At 35.5% G+C, this 23856-nt stretch overlaps 1 protein-coding gene across 3 annotated transcripts in view; it reads right to left on the minus strand.

The window, feature by feature from the left end:
• Positions 1-23856, minus strand: part of PKN2 (protein kinase N2) — a 126183-nt gene that overhangs the window by 54336 nt on the left and 47991 nt on the right. For all 3 annotated transcript variants that reach the window (XM_082476745.1, XM_082476744.1, XM_082476746.1), the window contains 4 exons: positions 17641-17795; positions 10309-10426; positions 9830-9975; positions 9526-9739 (listed from right to left, as the gene is read on the minus strand). In XM_082476745.1, coding sequence (XP_082332871.1) covers positions 9526-9739; positions 9830-9975; positions 10309-10426; positions 17641-17730 — 568 coding nt within the window. In that variant the 5' untranslated portion in view covers positions 17731-17795. The remainder of the gene's footprint in view (positions 1-9525; positions 9740-9829; positions 9976-10308; positions 10427-17640; positions 17796-23856) is intronic.

Genomic DNA, 23856 nt, shown 5'->3' on the forward strand with positions numbered 1-23856 from the left:
AAGTTGATTCTTCATCAGATAGCATAAAGGCCAGGAGGGAATGGGAGGACATTTTTAGAATGCTGAAAGAAAAAAGCTTGTCAACGAAGAATTCTATGTATGCAAAACTAACCTTCAAAAATGAAGAAAATAAGTGATTCCCAAATAAGTCTTATCACTAGCAGACCTTCCTAGAAGAAATGCTAAAACAAGTCATCCAGACTGAAATGACAGGACACTAGACAGTAACTTGAAATCACAGAAAAAATAACACCAGTAAAACTAACTATATAGGTAAATTAAAAGGCCAGTATTACTATATTTTCAATTTATAACTTTGTTTCCTGTATGACTTAAAAAACAAATGCATACAACAATGATTATAATCTAATATATAATAATATAATATAAAGGGTACACAATGTATAAAGACATAGTCTATGTCAACAAAAATATAATGATGGGGAGGCACAGCTGTATAGGAGCAGAGCTTTTGTAGGCTACTGTGATAAATTTAGGTTGTTAACTGTAACCATTAGAGTAACCACTAAGAAAGCAATTTAAAAATATACAGAAAAGGGGGGAGGAGTCAAGATGGCATTGTGGGAAGACACAGAGTTAGCGTCTCCCCACAACTAGGGTGCCTGTCAGTCGCTGGTGGGGGACTCTGACCCCCAAGGAGATGGGAGGAACCCCAGAGTGAACCGGCAGGATGTAGGGGGACCAAGGGGAGAGAAGAAGTGGAGGCCAGACAAGATCAGGCCCCCAGAGGCCAGGGAGATCAGGAGAGGCAGACCAGTTCCCCCACCCCCAAAGCCCCATACAGGAAACATGGGTCCTGGGGGCATAGAAAGGAGGCCGGGGAGATTAGGAGAGGCAGGTGGGAGGGACGCCCTGGGAGGAGTGGGTGAGGGGCGGAGGGCGACTGCCCCGCCAACTGGGGCCCAGGGAGCCTGCTGAGCTCCCAGGCTGATCCCCTGCCCTCAAAGCCCCCTCCAGGTTGCCCGGGTCCTTGGGGGCATAGGAAGGAGGCCGAGGGAAGAAAAGGAAAGGAAGGTGGGAGGTGCCCTCTGGGAGGAGCGGGAGAGGAGCGAGGGCAATTGGCCCGCCCACTCAGGTTCGGGGAGCCTGCTGAGCTCCCATGCCGATCACCCGCCCTCCAGGGCCCCTCTAGGGCCCCTCCAGGGTGTGTGGGTCCTTGGGGACACAGGAGGGAGGATGGGGAGATCAGGAGAGACAAGCAGGAGGGGCCCTCCCAGACCCCAGACTGGAGGAGCAGGAGAGGAGAGGAGGGCATTTGTCCTGCCCACTTGAGCACAGGAAGCCTGCTGGGCTCCCAGGTGAGGTCCCCTGACCTCTGAGGCCAGGGGTGGGGGGCACACCTGGGCCCCTTCTGTTCCTTGAGCCTAAGCCCCACCCCCCACAGCCCCCAGGGCCTTTTCTAGCCCTTTGGGTCCTGAGCATTGGCCCCGCCCACTGCCCAAACCTCACCCTTGCCTAGGCCCCACTCTCCACAGCCAAGGCCTCCCATGCCCCCCCCCTTTTTCATTTCTTTTCCCTCCTCCTCTTTTTCATTATTGTGGTACTGATGTACCTTCCGGGTGTTGATTCATCTATATTTTTATTTTTACATTCTTTCTAATAACATATCTGTTAGTTTCATAGTATAATTTTATTTTTTACTTTGTTAGTGGTTTGTTTTTTTTTTTGCCACCCCACACGGCTTGCAGGATCTTGATTTGCGAGCCCAGGGTCGAGTGGAAGCTCCTGCGGCGGGAGCTCTGAGTCCAAACCACTGGACTAACAAAGAACCTCAGACCCCAGGGAATATTCATCAGAGTGAGGTCTAACAGAGATCCTCATCTCAGCACCAAGACCCAGCTCTACCCAATAGCCTACAAACTCCAGCACTGGAAGCCTCAGGCCAAATAACCAGTAAAACAGAAACACAATCCCACTAATAACAATAAAAAAAAAATGAGATGGCAAAAAAATATGTCACAAATGAAGGAGCAAGGTAAAAAACTACAAGACCGAATAAAAGAAGAGGAAATAAGCAATCTACCTAAAAAAGAATTCAAAGTAATGATAGTAAAGATGATCCAGAATCTCAGAAATAGAATGGAAGCATGGATTGAGAAAATACAAGAAATGTTTAACAAAGATCTAGAAGAACTAAACAAGAAACACACAGAGATGAATAACACAATAACTGAAATGAAAAATACACTAGAAGGAATCAGTAACAGAATAACGGAGGCAGAAGAACAAATAAGTGAGATGGAAGACAAAACGGTTGAAATAACTACCAAGGAGCAGAAGAAAGAAAAAAAAATGAAAAGAATTGAGGACAGTCTCAGAGACCTCTGGGACAACATTGAATGCACCAACATTCGAATTATAGGGGTCCCAGAAGAAGAAGAGAAAAAGAAAGGGTCTGAGAAAATATTTGAAGAGATTATAGTGGAAAACCTCCCTAACATGGGAAAGGAAATAGTCACCCAAGTCCTGGAAGCACTAAGAGGCCCATACAAGATAAACCCTAGGAAAAACACACCAAAACACATATTAATCAAACTAACAAAAATTAAATTCAAAGAAAAAATATTAAAAGCAGCAAGGGAAGAAAAACAAATAACATATACAAGGAATCCCCAAAAGGTTATCAGCTGATTTTTCAGTGGAAACTCTGCAGGCCAGAAAGGATGGGCATGATATACTTAAAGTGATGAAAGAGAAAAACCTACAACCAAGATTACTCTACCCAGCAAGGATCTCATTCAGATTCGATTGAGAAGTCAAAAGCTTTTCAGAGAAACAAAAGCTAAGAGAATTCAGCACCACCAAACCAGCTTTACAACAAATGCTAAAGAAACTTCTCTAGGTGGGAAACACAAGAGAAGAAAAAGACCCACAAAAACAAACCCATAACAATTAAGAAAATGGTAATAGGAACACACATATCGATAATAATCTTGAATGTAAATGGATTAAATGTCCCAACCAAAAGACACAGACTGGATGAATGGATAAAAAACGAGACCCATATATATGCTGTCTACAAGAGACCCACTTCAGACCTAGGGACTCATACAGACTAAAAGTGAAGGGATGGAAAAAGATATTCCATACAAATGGAAATCAAAAGCAAGCTGGAGTAGCAATACTCGTATCAGATAAAATAGACTTTAAGATAAAGACTGTTACAAGAGAAAAGGAGGGACACTACATAATGATCAAAGGATAAATCCAAGAAGATATAACAATTATAAATGTTTATGCACCCAACATAGGAGCACCTCAATACATAAGGCAAATGCTAACAATCATGAAAGGAGAAATCGACAGTAACACAATAATAGTAGGGTACTTTAACACCCCACTTTCACCAATGGACAGATCATCCAAACAGAAAATAAATAAGGAAACACAAGCTTTAAATGACACAATAGACCAGATGGATCTAATTGATATTTATAGAACATTCCACCCAAAAGTGGCAGAATACACTTTCTTCTCAAGTGAATATGGAACATTCTCCAGGACAGATCACATCTTGGGTCACAAATCAAGCCTCGGAAAATTTAAGAAAATTGAAACCATATCAAGCATCTTTTCTGACCACAGTGCTATGAGACTGGAAATCAATTACAGGAAAAAAAACTGTAAAAAACACAACTATATGGAGGCTAAACAGTGCACTACTAAATTACCAAGAGATCACTGAAGAAATCAAAGAATAAATTAAAAAATGCATAGAAACAAATGACAACAAAGACACGATGACCCAAAACTTATGGGACGCAGCAAAAGCAGTTCTAAGAGGGAAGTTTATAGCAATTCAATCTCACCTCAGTAAACAAGAAAAATCTCAAACAATCTAACCCTACACTTAAAACAACTAGAGAAAGAAGAACAAAGAAAACCCAAAGTCAGTAGAAGGAAAGAAATCATAAGGATCAGAGCAGAAATAAATGAACTAGAAATGAAGAAAACAATAGCAAAAATCAGTAAAACTAAAAGCTGGTTCTTTGAGAAGATAAACAAAATTGATAAACCCTTAGCCAGGCTCATCAAGAAAAAGAGAGAGGACACAAATCAATAAAATTAGAAATGAAAAAGGAGAAATCACAACTGATACCGCAGAAATACAAAGGATTATAAGAGACTACTACAAACAACTATATGCCAATAAAATGGACAACCACGAGAAATGGACAAATCCTTAGAAAGGTACAATTTTCCACGACTGAACCAGGAAGAATTAGAAAATATAAACAGACCTATCACAAGTAATGAAATTGAAACTGTAATTAAAAATCTTCCAGCAAACAAAAGTCCAGGACCAGATGGCTTCACAGGTGAATTCTATCAAACATTTAGAGAAGAGCTAACACTGATCCTTCTCAAACTCTTCCAAAAATTTGCAGAGGAAGGAACACTCCCAAATTCATTCTACAAAGCCACCATCACCCTGATACCAAAACCAGAAAAAGACATCACAAAAAAATAAAATTATAGACCAATATCACTGATGATCATAATACTAGCAAAGAGAAATCCTTAACACTAAGACAACTTGACTATGCTGATTCTTTTTTTTTTTTTAAATAAAAATGTTATCAACTGGAATTCCCAGCACATACTCCTATCCAGTGGAAAGAAAATTCCAGACCTGCAGAAGCCTGGATGGGAGTAATCTGATGATAAGTACTCTTGATAAAAAGTTAAATACAGGTTTCTATACTTCCCAACTCTTTTATTTGCAAATGAAAGTAACAATGTTGACCACATATGTTTTTTTACTGCTCAATAAAAATGTGAATACTGCCACTTAAAAAAAAAAAACAGAATCCAACAGCACATTAAAAGGATCATACACCATGATCAAGTGGGATTTATCCCAGGGATGCAAGGATTCTTCAATATATGCAAATCAATGTTATACACCACATTAACAAATTAAGGAACAAAAACCATATGATCATCTCAATAGATGCACAAAAAGCTTTTGACAAAATTCAACACCCTTTTATGATAAAAACTCTCCAGAAAATGGGCATTGGGGGAATGTACCTCAACAAAATAAAGGTCATATATGACAAACCCACAGCAAGCATCATACTCAATGGTGAAAACTGAAAGCATTTCCACTAGGATCAGGAACAAGACAAGGATGTCCACTCTCACCACTCTTATTCAGCATAGTTTTGGAAGTCCTAGCCACAGCAATCAGAGAAGAAAAAGAAATAAAAGGAACACAAATTGGAAAAGAAGAAGTAAAACTGTCACCATTTGCCGATGATACTATACACAGAAGATCCTAAAGATGCCACCAGAAAACTACTAGAACTAATCAATGAATTTGGTAAAGTTGCAGGATACAAAATTAATGCACAGAAATCTCTGGCATTCCTATATACATACCAACAATGAAAAATCAGAAAGAGAAATTAAGGAAACACTCCCATTTACCACTGCAACAAAAAGAATGAAATACCTAGAAATAAACCTGCCTAAGGAGGAGAAAGACGTGTACTCAGAAAATTATAAAACACTGATGAAAGAAATCAAAGATGACACAAACAGATGGAGAAATATATCATGTTCTTGGACTGGTAAAATCAATACTGTGAAAATGACTATACTGCCCTAAGCAATCTACAAATTCAATACAATCCCTATCAAACTACCAATGGCATTCTTCACAGAATTAGAACAAAAAATCTTACAATTCGTATGGAAACACAAAAGACCCTGAATAGCCAAAGCAATCTTGAGAAAGAAAAACAGAGCTGGAGGACTCAGGCTCCCTGACTTCAAACTATACCACAAAGCTATAGTAACCAAGGCACTATGGTACTGGCACAAAAACAGAAATATAGATCAATGGTAGAATAGAATAGAATGCCCAGAGATAAACCCACGTACATATGGGTACCTAATTTATGACACAGGAGACAAGAACATACAATGGAGAAAAGACATCCTCTTCAGTAAGTGGTGCTGGGAAAACTGGACAGCTACATGTAAAAGAATGAAATTAGAACACTCCCTAACACCATACGCAAAAAAAAACTCAAAATGGATTAAAGACTTAAATGTAAGACGAGACACTATAAAACTTTTAGAGGAAAACATGGGAAAAAAACACTCTTTGACATAAACCACAGCAAGATCTTTTTTGACCCACTTCCTTGAGAAACAGAAATAAAAACAAATGGGACTTAAAAGCTTTTGCAAAGCAAAGGAAACCATAAATAAGACAAAAAGACAACCTTCAGAATGGGAGAAAATATTTGCAAATGAAACAACAGACAAAGGATTAATCTCCAAAATATACAAACAGCTAATGGAGCTCAATATAAAAACAACAAACAATCCAATTAAAAAATGGGCAGAAGAGCTAAATAGACATTTCACCAAGGAAGACATACAGATGGCCAAGAGGCACATGAAAAGATGCTCAACATCACTAATTATTAGAGAAATGCAAATCAAAACTACAGTGAGGTGTCACCAACCACCAGTCAGAATGGCCATTATCAAAAAAGCTAGAAGCAATAAATGCTGGAAACGGTGTGGTGAAAAGAGAACCCTTCTGCACTGTTGGTAGGAATGATACAGCCACTATGGAGAACAGTATGGAGGTTCCTTAAGAAACTAAAAATAGAAGTACCATATGACCCAGCAATTCCACTACTGGGCATATACCCTGAGAAAACCATAATTCAAAAAGAGACATGCACCACAATGTTCACTGCAACACTATTTACTATAGCCAGGACATGGAACCAACCTAGTGTCCATCAACAGATGAATGGATAAAGAAGATGTGGCACATATATACAATGGAATATTACTCAGCCATAAAAAGAAACAAAATTGAGTTATTTGTAGTGAGGTGGATGGACCTAGAGTCTGTCATACAGAGTGAAATAAGTCAGAAAGAGAAAAACAAATAACGTATGCTAACGCATATCTATGGAATCTTAAAAAAAAAAAAATGGTACTGATGAATCTAGTTGCAGGGCAAGAATAAAGAGGTAGACATAGAGAATGGACTTGATGACATAGGGTGGGAGGGCAAAGCTGGGATGTAGTGAGAGTAGCATCAACATATATACACTACCGGATGTAAAATAGTTGGCTGGTGGGAAGCAGCAGCATAGCACAGGGAGATCGACTCAGTGCTTTGCGATGACCTAGAGGGGTGGGATAGGGAGGATGGGAGGGAGGCTCAAGAGGGAGGGGATATGGGGACATGTATATGCATATGGCTGATTCACTTTGTTGTACAACAGAACTAACACAGTATTGTGAAGCAATTATACTCCAATAAAGATTAAAAAATATATACACACACACACACACACACACACACACACACACACATACAGAAAAGGAAACAAGGAGAGAATAAAAAAGGTAAACTAGAAAAATTCAATGAAACACAAAAGCAAGCAAAAGAATTCAGGAAAAAAAGATTAAGACTTATAGAAAACAATTAGCAAAATGGCTGATGTAAGTTTTTTTGTTCTATAATAATGAATTTGGCTGGTTTATTTCCCTGGTTCTTAAGAGGGAGCTTTTAAACCCTTGCAATTTCCCTAGTAATAGCAGCATCTTTCTTATTCACGGTGGACTCCTCAGACCACATGTGAGTTTATGCTAACAAAGTGACTCTCGGTAGGCCCATACACAGTTCCAGAATGGGGGCTGGCTATACCATAAAGACCAACTACATAGTTAGAGGGCTAGTGCTTTGAGCCACTTATCAACCTGACCTCTGGTCTTTCAGAAAAAGGTGGGGGGCTGGAGATTGACTTCAATCAAAGTGGCCAATGATTCAATCACTCCTATGTAATAAGGCCACAAAAAAAATTCTGAATACTCACAGCTAAAGTAAGACTCCTGGCTGGGGACACAAACTGATGTTCTGAGAGGGTGCTGCATGCTGAAAGCAAGGAAACTTTAGGTACCCTGCCAGATCTCTCCCTAAGTGTCTCTTCTTTGGTCCTAATTTGTAGCCTTTATAAGAAAACTGTAACTGTAAATATAGAGCTTTCCTGAGTTCTGTGAGTTGCTCTATGGAATTACTGAGCATGAGGTGGTAGTAGGAACCCCTGAATTTGCAGCCAGTTGGTCAGAAGTGTGAGTGTTTGGGGAAACTCTAAGCTTGCAGCTTGTGTCTGAAATGAGGACAGTCTTGTGGGGGACTGTGCCATTAACCTATGAAATTTGACCTAACTCTGGGGAGTCAGCGTCAGAATTGCATTACACTTTATCAGTAATTATCTTAAACATATATGGATTAAACTGCTCAAATTAAAGGCAGAGAATGGCAGAATGGATTAAAATACATAAATAAACCCAAACCATGATCAAATTATATGCTGTCTAAAAGAGACTCATTTTAGATCCAAAGACACAATCAACTGAATGAGAATGAATAGAAAAAGATATTGGTGTAAACAGTAACCAAAAGAGAACTGGAATGGGTACACTAACGTCAGACAAAATACTTTAAATCCAAAATTGTTACAGGAGAAAAAGGATATTATATTTTGATAAAATAGTCAATCCATTTAGAAGATATAAAAATTATAAACATATATGCACTTAACAGAGCCTGAAAATATATGAAGCAAAAATTTACATAACTGAAAGGAGAAATAGGAAAGTCTACAAAAATAGTTGGAGACTTCGCTACCTCACTGTCATTAATGGACCTAGTAGGATGGCAATAATAAAAAAAAAAAAAAGGGAAAATAACAAGTGTTGTTGAGGATGTGGAGAAACTGGAACCCCTGTCAATGTAAAATGATGCAGCCCCCATGGACAACAGTTTGATGGTCCCTCAAAAATATAAACATAAAATTACCATATGACCTAGTAATTATACATCTAGGTATATTCCCTAAATAACTGAAAACAGGTGTTCAAACAAAAACCTGCACACAAATATTCATAGAAACACTATTCACAGTAGTCAAAAGGTGGAAACAACCCAAATGTCCATCAAACAGATAAATAAAACCAGATATATACCTGTACAACAGAATATTACTTAGCCATAAAAAGGAATGAAATATTGATACATGTTACAAGAAGAATGAACCTTGAACAGTACAGAAAGTGAAAGAAGTCAGACACAGAAAGCCACAAATTATATAACTCCATTTATAGGAAACATCTATAATAGACAAATCTATAGAAACAGAAACCCAATAGTGATTGCTAGGGGTTGAGGGGAAAGGTGGAATCGGGAATGACCACTTAATGGGTACTGAGTTTCCTTCTGGGGTGATGAAAATACCCTGGAACTAGAAACTGGTTATAGTTTTACAACAGCATGTATATACTAAATGCCTATGAGTTGTGTATTTTAAAATGGTTAAAGTAATAAATTTTGTTATGTGTATCTTACCACAATATTTAAAAATTCTGTGAACACATTTTAATTCATTTATTAAACTAGAACCAGATGTAGGTTAAAAATGCACAAAAAATAAAAAAAAAATCAGGATGATATATGCTACATACCTGTTAGTGCTGCTGGTTTGGATAGGGTACTATATTGGTTTTGTGTAGATATCATACTTTGACGTGGACTTAGTGTTGGTGATGCAACAAGTGAAAGCTCCTCAATAATAATACTGCTTTTGGGATGATTTTTGGGAAGTTCATTTAATCTTTGCTCTAATGAATACTTCAAAAGGTCCAACTTCTGACTTGATTCATTAAATCTTGCTTGAGCCTTAAACAGGGAAAAGACAATGGTGTCATTTAAATAGTTATATTCTTTGACTAATATATTTATTAAGTTAAAATTTTTATTTAAAATTACTTCTGAAAGTGCTTTTCTGTCTGTTACTTTTCCTGAGCCAAGTAATTTCATTACATTCTTTGCACCTTCTGCTACTGCAAACTCTATCCTAAAATGATGCCTTAATTCTTCCATCCGAAGTTCAAGAGGACTTATGACAGGTTTGGCTAGAGGGGGACAAAAAAAAAAAAAGTTAATTGAACCATTTATTTGACTTTCTAATACGTAGGGATTAAAACTCAAGAAAAAGAAATAAATTCTTACAACATTAAAAGTTAGTTCTTAAAAGTCAATAAACACTGAAGTAAATACTTAATAGACACAATATTAAAATACAGTCTTTCATTTTAGACATCAAAACTCAAAGATAAAAACTCAAGATAAAAAAACAGAATGCCTTGTCCTCCTTAATTTTGAACCACCACTTCTTTCCTTAAAATTTATTTAGCACTATATATGCCCATAATAATAAGAATGATAATTTATCTCTGTTCCATCACCATTATCAAAAGCCAATTCATTGGTCTGGACTGCCTGAAGAATCTGCATTCGTATCACTTCTATTTTTGTCTTGCTGTCTTGGAGCAGCTGTTGAGCTGTGCCATGGAGTTTCCGATCCTATTAAGAATAAGTTTGAAAAGGTAAGCAGATACAGAGACAAATAAACCATTTTTATAATTTCTAAGTAAGATCAAATGACATCAGCAAGTGAAAAACAAGGGTCAAAGGAATACTGTGAGCTCTATAATATATATACTTGGGGTAGATACATTTATTTTGAAAAGCATCAAACTGATAGGGTGAAAAATAAGAAAAACAACTCCATCAGTTAAAAGTTAGGGAGTAAGTTATAGTGAATAAACTTCTACCATGTCTAAAGACTTCAAGAAAGGCCCTGATAAGTGAAATGATGTTACTGTCCTACCTCCCAGTTTAGTTCCAGAAATATTGAATCACAAAAAACTTACCATTTAAGGACCCACCCAAAGATGTCCATGTGGCAATCCCCAGAACCTTGTGAATGTTACCTTACATGTGAAAGGGAAATTAAGATAGCAGATGGAACTGAGGTTGTTAATCACCCAATCTCAAAATATAGAGGTTATCCTGGATTATCCAGATGGATCCAATGTAATCATAAGGGTCCTTAAATGTAGAATAGGAAGGCAGAAGAGGAGGTCACATGAGAAGAACCAGAGCCACTGTTTCTGGCTTCAAAGACGGAGGAAGAGGGCCACGAGCCAAGGAATATGGGCAGCCTCTAGAAGATGGAAAGGGTAAGGAAACGAATTTTCTCCTACGTCCTCCCGAATGTGAAATCCATTTCGGACTTCTCAATTATAAAACTGTAATGTAATAAATTTGTGTTGTTTTAAGCCACTAAATTTGTGATAATTTGATACAGCAGCCACAGAAAACTAACATAGGATTTTTTTCAAAAGTTTCATGAGAAAAGTAACAGAAGTTAATGCCATCTCCTACTTAGTTATATTAGTTGTCAAAGTCTAGCAGGCTTCAATCCACAAAAAAGAAATGATAAAACTAAGCATCAAGTTAGGAAGCACTTATTCACAAGAAAGACCAATTTTTGCATATTATTTAAGCATCTCTACTTTTATCACTGAGGCAGTCAGTATTAATCTGGAAATAAAATAGAATACAATCAACCTATATTCTCCAGAAGACTCAAAACTACTAGCTAAGAGACAAGCATCAGATGTGCAGCATCATATCAATAAATCAAACACACACAGTATATCATGACACTGAATTAAGGGGAGGATGGAGATACTTGTGATGGGAGAGACAATATATACGAGGAAAAAAAAGTGAACTGAAATATATCACGTTTAACACCAATACAACACATTAAAAAAGTGAGCTGATATATATCACATTAAACACCAATATAACAAGTTAAACACGTTATATACAGTGGAGGAAAAAGCAATTAGCAAGTTTATGAATTTTTCTTTCATTTCTCTCCTGTTCCCATGGTCACTCATTTAGGAAAGAGTTTCTGGTCAGATTTTGTTCTTTATTAAATAGAATATTTGGATTTCACATTGAGTTGGGCTTAAATAGTTTACTAAGTCCCTTAAATATTCATTTACAACATGAAGCACACACACACACTATACTTTTTTAAAATTATGCTTTACCATTAAGAACACTAGCTTGAATCTGGTGTTTGTCTATGACTCATTAGATACGCTTTTATGAATATACCTATTAACCTTCCAAATTTAAAATAAAAATACTTTTTAATTCCTCTTGTTATCCAGTATTAGGAACATCAAACTGAAGATTTGAAATAACTTTTCTATTTCTCTGAGACCAGATTAGAGTAAGAGAAAACGTTAGTATTTCAAAACTCCTAATTTAATGGGACAAATAGGTTTCTTGAAGAAACTATGTAAGCAGGGATACCAATCTCTAAAATACAGAGCTTCTGTAAGCATTAGATAAAACTAAAATTATATTGTCTAGCATATGATTGGCATTAAAATGTTCTTTTAGAGGAATAAAAATAATGATTAATTATAGGATCTCAATGAAGTTCTAATGTAAAAGTATAAATATTTATATATGCTTTTCAATTAAGCTACTCCTTTTATTATTTTATCACTATGCGAAAAGACAGTAGTTCTGTCATTTACTTCTTTAGAAATGCCTTTCTTAACTATTTCAATTCAACGTGCAAGGAAAAGCATTTGTATTTCATTTTAAAAAGTAAATGATTTTTCCCACACAGATTTCTGGAAGATGTGCATAGATGTCAAAGTATGATAAAGGTTTTTAAAACTGACATTGGATATTACCTATCACAGGCAATTTACAGTTACTACATGTCAGTCTTATGCTTTCCAGCATTCATTGAATTTTTATTGTCAGTTTTATGCTTTCAGGCATTCAATGGATTTTTGTGTTGAGCACCTAGTATGTTGAAGACAAGAGTAAAGCTAGATCCAAAGCATATGAACTGGTTTACATATTAGAGAAATACTGGCTTTTATGCTAAAACTATGAGAAGATTTTTACATATATAGGTTGAACCATATGAACATGCCAATATCTGATTCTGAACTAAAAAAACAGCAATTTCATATGGTTCAAACTAACAGACTAGATAAAGTTAACTATTAGTAATTAGCATACTACATTCTACAAATAACTATATTTCAAATGTACAATATTTTACAATTATAAATAAAAATAAAGTACATTTTATATTTTCAAATTATATTTTTTTATTTTATAAAAAATAACTTTTTGTTTTAAAAGTCATAGTGTGATATTGTAAATAATAAAGTATACTATACACACAGCTTTCAGAAATAAATAAACCAACCATTATCTTTATTTTTCTATCACATATTTATGGCTTACTTTCCATGAATTAAATGTTGCCACATCCAGTAAAAATACGAAGATTAATCAGTTAGAATGTTACCCTATAAAACTTATAGTTTGAAGAGATACAGATATTATTATATGTAACAGAATGTTAAAAGTAGTCACAGAAAAATTCACAGGAAGATGGGATTAGTTTTAGTGGAAGGAATCCAGAAAAATTTTGTGAGCTTTTAATATAGGTAAGACTAGAATATGTCAATTTTGGAAGATCTGAGAAAGGGAGGCCTAGATAGATGGTCCAGTACTTTCAAATGAGGAAACAGAAAAGACTTGGAAGCATTTAAAAAAAGAAAAAAAAGTGATAGAGGCTAGAAAGAACCTCAGATGTTAATAAATAGCTTAGTTTGTCATATGAATATATGAACAGGAAACACTTCTTCAGCATGTCTTATCAAGTCCTCAGAGATTATTCTGAAAACCAGTGGTACTACTTAGCCATGAAATTTACATTCTAATGTTGAAAATAGATGATAAAGAAATTGATTGTATAAATTATTATTTCAGGTAGTGGTAATGCAGTGAAAGGCATAAGGAAAGACATGGGTTGCTATTTTACATAGGATAGTAATGAAGAGCTTGCTGAAGTGGCAGCATCTGAGTAGAGATTGTAATGAAGTGAGAGAGAAAGCCATGAAAGTACTTGGGAGAAGAGCTATCTAGGCAGAGACAGTAAATGCAAAGACCCTGAGGTAAAAGTGTCCTTGTTATGTCCAAAAGATAGCAAAGAAGTCAATATGGCTAGAGGGTAATGAGAGAAAATGAAAGAGTTTTGGAAGATAAAATTGGAAGGTAGCCAGGGGTAAATCATGTATGAACTTGCAGAATCACAGTAAGGACTCTGGATTTTGTTCTAAAATAGCTAGAAAGCCACTGGAGGGTTTTGAACAAGCGTGTGAAAATACCTGACTTACCTTTTGAAAGGACAACTCTGGCTATAAAATGTACAGGGGTAATAATTTTATCATACAGAATCCAATAACCAGAGTTCTGAAGAGGACTATCTACTGCCAAGCTGAGTTAATCATACCTATCACTAAATTTGCTCCCCATTATGAATTACCTATCGTTGTGAAGGATACCACCATTCATCAGTCTGTTCACATAACCAATCTAAGAATCATCTTCAATTCTTCCTTCTTCCTCATATCCAGACATCACATACTTATTCTACCAAAATTGCTTGACTCTCTCTTCTTTGCTTTCATTGCTGTTACAAGAGGCATTAAGCATGTTTAACCTGGACTACCACAAAAGCCTCCTTAAACTTGCTGCCTGTAGACTTGACCCTCTCTAATTAATTCTTCAAGTCTGAGGAAGATGGATGTGAACTTTCTAAACTGTAAATCTGATCGTGTATTTTCTTTGCTAAAAGTCTGTCAGCAACTCCCTACACCTTATAAGATAGAATCTCAACTGCTTAATTTTGTACAAAGTACTTTATAATCTGGTTTGTCTTTCATTATGCTACGCCTCTCACTATACTTCATTTGCTTAAAGCTCTTCTGGTGGGGAACAGAAAAAGTTCTGTTTGACTCATCTGAAGGACTTTTCCCAAATAAAATGTGTCTTTCTGGAGATTCAGATGTTACCCCAGTAGGGCATGGCCTTTCATTGAAAATAACTGCTAGAGTTGATGACTGTTACCATTAGAAGTGCATCCTACCTACCCTCAGGTATGTCAGATAAGAAATTGCCATACGAAAGCACTTCCTTAGAGCAAGCCACTCTATCCCACAGTTCCTTAGCCTGTATATACTGGGCTTACCCACATCACTATCTCTAGAAAGTAATTCCTTCTTAAACTCTAAATCATCCTTCAAATCTTATACTAAGACTTTAATTATTTCTTCTGATAGTTAAGTGATTCTTCTCCACTGTGCTTCTAAGTAACTTGAACATACCACTATTATATAATTGTAGTTATTTACAAGTGAGATCTGCTTTTTAGTGTGTCTCTTGAAAGGAGGATATTATCTGTTGAGTACCTACTACGTATAAGACACTACTTTTATAATATTCATACTCCAGAGCCCAGCATAATAGTTATCAAACTGTTAACTCCTTAATGACTAAATTAATATTCTACATAACTTCAATGTACAACTTTCCCTATTCTCATAAAGATATACTTTGACCCTATGAGAGGTTTAAAGATGAGAAATGAAACAGTTACGACCAAATCTCGACAAGAATAACTGGCAGGCCTACCTCAGAGACTATAGCAGCTGTTAATATGCTCTGGACCTCCACTTGACCCCTTCTCAAATTAATGGACCTCCTAATTAAAAATAAAAGGCTACTGGAACTTATCTATTTGTTTTAGCAGGCTTACTAGTAGCCCTGTTTATTTTGGACTTGTGGTTATCGTAAGTTATCTATTTCCCTTTTAATACATCCATAAACCTGTTAAATTTGGGAAGGGGCGGTGTTGGTTACAGACCACTTTGAGAATACAGTGAAACCTATGGCCCTCTTATTCATCCATTTATCAATATACACACTCACTTTTCCTATAACTTCAAAGGACTCATGAACCTCTCAATCTAATCCATCAACCATAGGTTAAAAAACCTTACTCCAGAGGTGTTTTAAATTTAAAACACTCAGCATAATATGGTGCATTCACAGTTCCAAGAACACAGTATTTACCTTAAAAAGAGAAAAAAAGCCCAAAATAACATTTGATAAAAATGAAAAAAAAAAACCCAAACTAAAGGTCAATACTAAAAACAATAGAAAAACCAACTCTACCATCCCATAATAAATGTTCAAAGTTAGTGAAGTCCCATAATAAATGTTCAAAGTTAGTGAAGTAGTATACTATCAAGTATCGGATCATGTAAGTAATACATCAAGTAGGAATAAATACATTTCTCTAAAAATAATTTAGAAATTATTTTGAAATATGGCATATAATCGAACTAATTTTCATAAATAAGTTTTAAAAAATCTTATTTATAACATATACACATTTCTCTCTTTTCAGCGTCTTCACAAATTTCATTTGAATGGGTACGTAGGTTACTTGGCTCCAAGCAAAGATTCCTACTGTCCCCTCCACTCCCCCCAATTTCAAATTCTTCCTAAACTTAAAAAACAAAAAGAAATACCTAAACCTTTTATTCTGAAATTACTTAAGATCTATTAAAATATGGAAGAAACTGATTTGCAGAGGCAAAAATCTTTAAAATAAATGAGTTGAAAGTAGAATGGTGGATTTTATAATAAATCAACCTTTCTAAGATTTTTTGCAAATTATAAAACTATAGAACCTTAGATTGGAAAGAACCTTCATGTTAATCCGGTTCAGTTGTTCCTATCATTTTCTCTTCCACATTATATCTCAGAAAAAGGACACATTCCTATTAGTAACAAGTGTTCCCCATAACACTGGTTTTCAATTAGGAGTTACATGCCCATACCAGATTCCCTGAGAACCCAAAGATCTAGTCCAAAAAATCATTAATGATAGAACGTCTTCTCTTTTCATTTGTCCTTTCTTAAAGATCTGTATGTAGTGATGGAAAACTCATTACAGCCCAAACGTTTTTAAATAAATTTTTTGTTTTAGAATAATTTTAGATTTACAGAAAAGTTGCAGTTTTCTGTGGAGAGTTCCTGTGTACCCTTTACTCAGACAATTTTACTTAAAATTTTTTTATTGATTGATTTTGGTAGAAATAATTTTAAAAATAATATTTTAGAAATCTTTTGTTTCCAATTTGTTATATTGTCAATACACAGATTTGGAGGCTAAAATGATCTCAGAAATCCTAATACAGTGTTTAAACAGCAAAATCATGAAAAGCACAAAAACGCAAAAAATGTGGTACTAAATAGACGATGAAAAGGATACTTGTTTACAGTATAAGAGCTTAAACAAGAAGAGTATCATCTTGTTCAACATCAGCTGTGAACGTTCACATCAGATAACTCAAATTTTTTACCCCTCTGTGCATTGCCCACAAATGACTGTGAAAGTGCCACAAGTACTGATGTTGGATTTCAAATAAAATGTTTTTTTTTTAATTAATTAATTTATTTATTTATTTTTGGCTGTGTTGGGTCTTCGTTTCTGTGCGAGGGTTTTCTCTAGTTGGGGCAAGCAGGGGCCACTCTTCATCGCGGTGCGCAGGCCTCTCACTATCGCGGCCTCTCTTGTTGCGGAGCACAGGCTCCAGACGCGCAGGCTCAGTAGTTGTGGCTCACGGGCCTAGTTGCTCCGCGGCATGTGGGATCTTCCCAGACCAGGGCTCGAACCTGTGTCCCCTGCATTGGCAGGCAGATGCTCAACCACTGCGCCACCAGGGAAGCCCCTCAAATAAATTTTATCAGGTAGGTTAATTCACACATGTGGAATCTGTGAATAACAAGGATTGACTGTATACACACTTACATTTATTTACTGTACTTACCTTTGAAGAGCCATTTGAATACATCTGTATCATGTTCTCTGCACCTTGTTTTACTTTAAGTTCTATATCCAGTTGTTTTTGTAAGGCCATCAGTCTATTATTGCTGGTGGAACAACGAGGGTCACTACTGGGAGTATCTGGAGTCCTTGGGCAATCTGTAAGTTAAATAGTATATTAAAAATTATTTACTAGGACCAATTGTTGCTTAAAATTGGAAGTTAATATTTACAAAGAATAAAGAATTACAAGGTTTGAGACGAGCTTGAAGTCACTTAAATGGAATCTCCTTATGCTTACAGAAAATACAAGAATTCCAAGTCAAGAAAATATTCAAGTAGAGTTGTAGGACTACCTGCCAGGGATACTGTAGAAGTGACTACATTGAGTCTGAAGCCGAGTCAGATCATTGTCCAAAGTTTTTCTAACACAATTACTTTAAAATTAAATCAAATCAATTTGACTAGCATATTTAAGAATTAAACTAAATTCCCTACTTATTACCTGATTGGTTAGAGAACAAAGCATACTCAAAATTATACAAATTCTACTAAAATAATTACCTATACATAGGACTAAGGGTACTTCAAATATAATGCTAGCATTAATTAAAATAATCTAAGTGTATGCATAAAAGCCTTCACATTTTGCTTTCTACTATGATGGTAGGGGGTGTAGGAAGACCAAAAATTCAAGTCCATTGCTTTTCATAAAGCATACCATGGTGCTTCTATTTTGAAACAAAAACAAAAACTTCAAATAGAACACTCTAATTATTCTCAGTAATCCATTATTGTTGAAACACATCTAATAATTCTACCACATATCTAAATTTCTTCATATTGAAGTTATTTTGTGTTTTATCCACACCAGGTCTCTAGATTAAAAAAAAAAAAAGCTAGACTAGGGTAATAGACCTGGTTTAGTTATAAGTAGCTTGGTAATCACCAGAAAACTGCAAGTCATTTAACCATTGTGCTTCAGGGTTCCCTTCTCTCCCTAATAAAAGATGGTGTGACTAACCAATTTTAATAAATATGTTTCATATTTGGTTTTATACTTCTTTAAAAAAAAAGTCACTAGTTCAAAAACATTTAAACATAACTTGTTAATTAACTTATAAAAATACAGATGCTATGTTAGATACTGATATAAAATAATACTATCATTTACATACTACTTTACAAGGTCTAAGTCCTGATCTAAGGGTTTTATTGACTCATTAATCCTCATAACAGCCCTGAAACAGGTATTACACCTATATTACTGAAAAGAAAACTAGAGCACAGGGAAGTTAAGAAACTTGCCCAAAGTCATACAGGTAGTAAGTCAGTTCTGTTCCAAAGTCTAGCTTAATAATTGCTGTGCTATGCTGCCTCTTTGCCATTTAAAAGCCTTGTAAACAGCTATACTAAATGCTGTATGTGTGTATACTTACATATATAACAGTACACACAAATATGTGTATGTATGCATATTAATCCTTAAAATAACATTTTGAGACAGATATTATCCACACTTTATATATCAGGAAATAGGTAAAGTTACAGTTATTAACTAGGATTCAAATTCAAGAAAGGTTTCTATTGCTACTGAATTCCCAAATTACAAATGAGCTGCTCCAAAAGTTGATTTTTATAAGTTGACACATGCTTAAAGAAAACTACTCTAAAAGGTAGATAAGCTTTCAGATCAGGCACACAAAAGAACTACTTAACATATTGCTATGGTCGGAATGTTTGTGTACCCCCAAAATTCATACACTGAAGCTCTTACGTGAGGGTACCTGGAGGTGAGGCCTTTGGGAGGTAATTAGGTCATAAGGGCAGTCTCCCTGTTATGCAAGGATATGGTGAGAAGACACTGTCTACACACCAGGAAGAGGGCCATCACCATAACTCTGACCATGTTGGCACCTTAATCTCAGAGTTCTCAGCCTCCACAACTATGAGAAATAAATTTCTGTTGTTTAAGCCATCTAGTCTATGGTATTTTGTTAAAGCAGCCTAAACTAAGACATAAATAAATACACACACACACACACACACACACACACACACTCTCTCTCTCTCTCTCTCTCTCTCTCTCTCTCTATATATATAGTGGCTGTGCCTAGGTCTGAATCTCAGTTTTGGCACTGAGATTTAGTACAAACCATGTGATACGGGATAAATTACTTAACAGCTCTGTGCCTCATTTTCCTCATCTGTTAAATAGTGAAAATAACTACCTCACAGGATTATTGTGACTAAATAAGTTATGTGTAAAGAGGTTAGAAAAGGCCATGGTGCATAGTAAATATCCAGTAAACAGTAACTAGTACTAGTCAGTGTACAAGTGTTAAGTATATCTCTGTTGAGTCCATAAATGAAGTGCACATTTATAGCAATGACTGAAAAGTGCATTCAGATCTGTGAACAGTTAGGTTTTCTCCCCCACGTCCTGTTTTTTTTTTTTTTAAACATAAATGATACAAGACTCTTGGAAGAAACTGAAATTATACAAAATTTGGTACATAAAGTTAATTTATAGTAAGCACAGTTTTAAAAAGAACTGGAATGCATTCAGAGTAGAAGGACCTCAGCTGAGAAAAGTATGGAAATTTGTTGTCTGTAAACTACTTGATGGTCTTTAGCCTAGGGTAAGAGAAATGATTCTTGCCTAAACATTTAAACAATTGTCTATGAAAGAAGCTGTCCTCTTACTATCTCCTCACAGGGCAGAGAATTAGAACCAAAGGGTAAATGTAGTGAGTGCAAAAATTTTATCCCAGGATAAAGAGAAATTCTTTATAAAATTAAATGGTTTGCCTTAAAAAATGTAATAAAATCCCTTGTCTCTGGAAGCATTTATATAGAAGCTAGATTACAAACCATTAAAGATACTATATAAGAAATTCTTGCACATTAAAGAAGGTTGTCCAAGACACTGAAATACCCATTGATTCTATCAGTCTGTGAATTCGTAATAATATTATAATATCTAACACTGTTTTCATGGAAAAGTATACCTTCAGTTTTAATAAGAACTTTAAGAACATAAGAAATGACACAACGGTTAAGAGTCTGGGCTCTTGAGGTCAGAATGTCTGGGTTAAAATCCTGTGATTGTTACTTATTGGTGTGATCTTGATCAGATACTTACTTAATATGTGTTACAGTTATCTAACCACAAATTTGGGGTTACTGTGAAGATAAATCCTGTACAGTGCTTAGGCTAAAGTGTAGGGCTCAATAAAATTACATGTCAGGGCTCAGTTAAGCAGCTATTTCTGCCATCTAATCTTCAAAGGAACTAACAATGGTTTGTAATATAACCTTATTTTAGAAATAAAAAAGCAAACTCAGAGAGGTTAAGTAATTTGCAACGGTCACAAAATATATGCCAAGCCAGAAATTTAACTTTAGAAATGTCTTGTTTTATAAAGACCACTTTTTATTCATTTAGAAATTAGAGAAACACTTCGCTGTCTTTCTTAGATTTCACCTATTTTCCCTTTCAACCTGCTATTTTTCTTCCTTCCAGTTTTTTCTTTTAAAATTTTTAAAAATTTTAATACAATTTTTAAAGGTTACTTTCCATTTACAGTTATTACAAAATATTGGCTATTACTGGTGTTGTACAATACATCCTTGAGTCTTACACCAACAGTTTGTACCTTCCACTCCCCCACACCTATACTGTCTCTCCCACCTTCCCTCTCCTCACTGGTAACCACTAGTTTATTCTCTATATCAGTCAGTCTGCTTCTTTTACATTATATTCACTTGTCATATTTTTTAGATTTCACATATGAGCAATATCATACAGTATTTATCTTTCTGTCTGACTTACTTCACTTAGCATAATGCCCTCCAAATCCATCCATGTTGCTACAAATGGCAAAATTTTGTTGGCCATTTTTATGGCTAAGTAGTATTCCATTGTATGTATATATACCACAGCTTCTTTATCCATTTATCTGTGGATAGACACTTAGGTTGTTTCCATACTTTGGCTACTGTAAACAATGCTGCTATGAACATTGGGGTGCATTCATCTTTTTGAATTGGTGTTTTTGTTTTGTTCAGATATATACCCAGGAGTGGAATTACTGGGTCATATGTATTTCTATTTTTAGTTTTTTGAGAAACCTCCATACTGTTTGCACCAATTTACATTCCCACCAACAGTGTATAAGGATTCCCTTTTCTCTACCTCCTCACCAACATTTGTTTTTGTAGACTTTTTGATGATAGTCATTCTGACAGGTGTGAGGTGATATCTCTTTGTGGTTTTGGTTTGCGTTTCCCTGATGATTAGCAATATTGAGCATCTTTTCATACGCCTGTTGGCCATCTGTATTTTCTCTTTGGTAAGAGGTCTATTCAGTTCTTCTGCCCATTATTTATTTATTTATTTATTTTTAATGTTGAGTTGCATGAGCTGTTTACATATGTTGGGTATTAATCCTTCATTGGGTCATATCATTTGCAAATATTTTCTCCCATTCAGTAGGTTGTCTTTTCGTTTTGTCAATGGTTTCCTTTGCTGTGCAAAAGCTTTTTAGTTAGGTTCCATTTGTTTCCATATAAATTCTAAAATTATTTGTTCTAGTTCTGTGAAAAATGCTATTGGTATTTTGATAGGGATTGTACTGAATCTGTAGATTGCCTTGGCTAACATGGTCATTTTAACAATATTGATTCTTCCAATCCAAGAACACAGTGTATCTTTCTATCTGTTTGTGTCATCTTCAATTTCATTCAACAGAGTCTTTAGTTTTTGGAGTACAGTTCTTTTCCCTCCTTTGTTAGGTTTATCTGTAGATATTTAGTTCTTTTTGATGCAATGGTAAACAGATTGTTTCCTTAATTCTCTTCCTGATAGTTCATTGTGAACGTATAGAAATGCAACAGATCTCTCTGTATGTTAATTTTGTATCCTGCAACTTTACCGAATTCATTGATGAGCTCTAATAGTTTTCTGGTGGCATCTTTAGGATTTTCTATGTATAGCACCATGTCAGTTGCAAACAGTGACAGTTTTACTTCTTCCTTTCCAATTTGGATTCCTTTTTCTTTTTTTTCTCTGATTGCTATGGCTAGAACTTCCTAAACTATGTTGAATAAAAGTGGTAAGAATGGGCATTCCTGCCTTGTTCCTGATCTTGAAGGATATGCTTTCAGCTTTTCACTGTTGAGTGTGATGTTAGCTGTGGGACTGTCATATATGGCCTTTCTTTTGTTTAAGTATGTTCCCTCTATCCTCATTTTCTGGAGAGTTTTTTTTTTATCATAAATGGATGTTGAATTTTATCAAAAGCTTTTCCTGCATCTATTGAGATGATCATATGGTCTTTATTCTTCAATTTGTTAATCCTGTGTATCACACTGATTGATCTGTGGATATTGAAAAATCCTTGCATCCCTGGGATAAATCCCACTTGATCATGATTCTTTTAATGTACTGTTAGATTTGGTTTGCTAGTATTTTGTTGAGAATTTTGGCATCTATGTTCATCAGTGATATTGGCCTGTAATTTTCTTTTTTCGTGATATCTTTGTCTTTGGAGAACATCCTAGGAAATTATAATTCCACAAAAATAACTCAAGAGATAACAATTACCTGTAAAAATCAAGGTGCTACAAGGCACCTCAAATAAATTATAGAGTCAGAAGATATTTGCAATCTTTAAGTACCTGAAACAGTGGGTTGACTAACTTAATACTCCATGTGCAATCTCCTTCTCTCTTGCTTAAATTAAGAGCAGGTTAAGGGGAAAAAGAAAAGAAAAGAGAAAAACAAGATTTCTCAGACTTATTTGCATTTGGGGGACAGGGAGAAGGCAGTGAATGCATGGTGCATGTGACACAATCCCAGGACAGATATAAGTAGACATTTGTACCTTTGTGCTTCTGAGAATGTTTTTGCTTTTCTGAACAAAAGAGACTTATTAGGCTCTCATCATCCTGATGAAGTAAAGCTTGGATTTTAATAAGAGCCCAAGAAAAGGCCCAAGGACTCTTACAAAGTAGGCAGTCAGATCAGGAAAAACATGATTAAAGACAGGAACCTCAAAAATTGTCATCCATAACAGGTGAATTATTTGTTGACTTGCTTTTGGCTTGGGGTGACTGGCGGGGAGGGGAAATGGATATTCTTTAAAAAAAAAATTCTTACTGCTCTCATACAGGTTTGAGGCAGGAAATCATACTATCTATGTGCCCCCCCCAAAAT

This window comes from Balaenoptera physalus (assembly GCF_965194825.1).
Source record: "Balaenoptera physalus genome assembly, chromosome: 1".
Classification (NCBI taxonomy): Eukaryota; Metazoa; Chordata; class Mammalia; order Artiodactyla; family Balaenopteridae; genus Balaenoptera; species Balaenoptera physalus.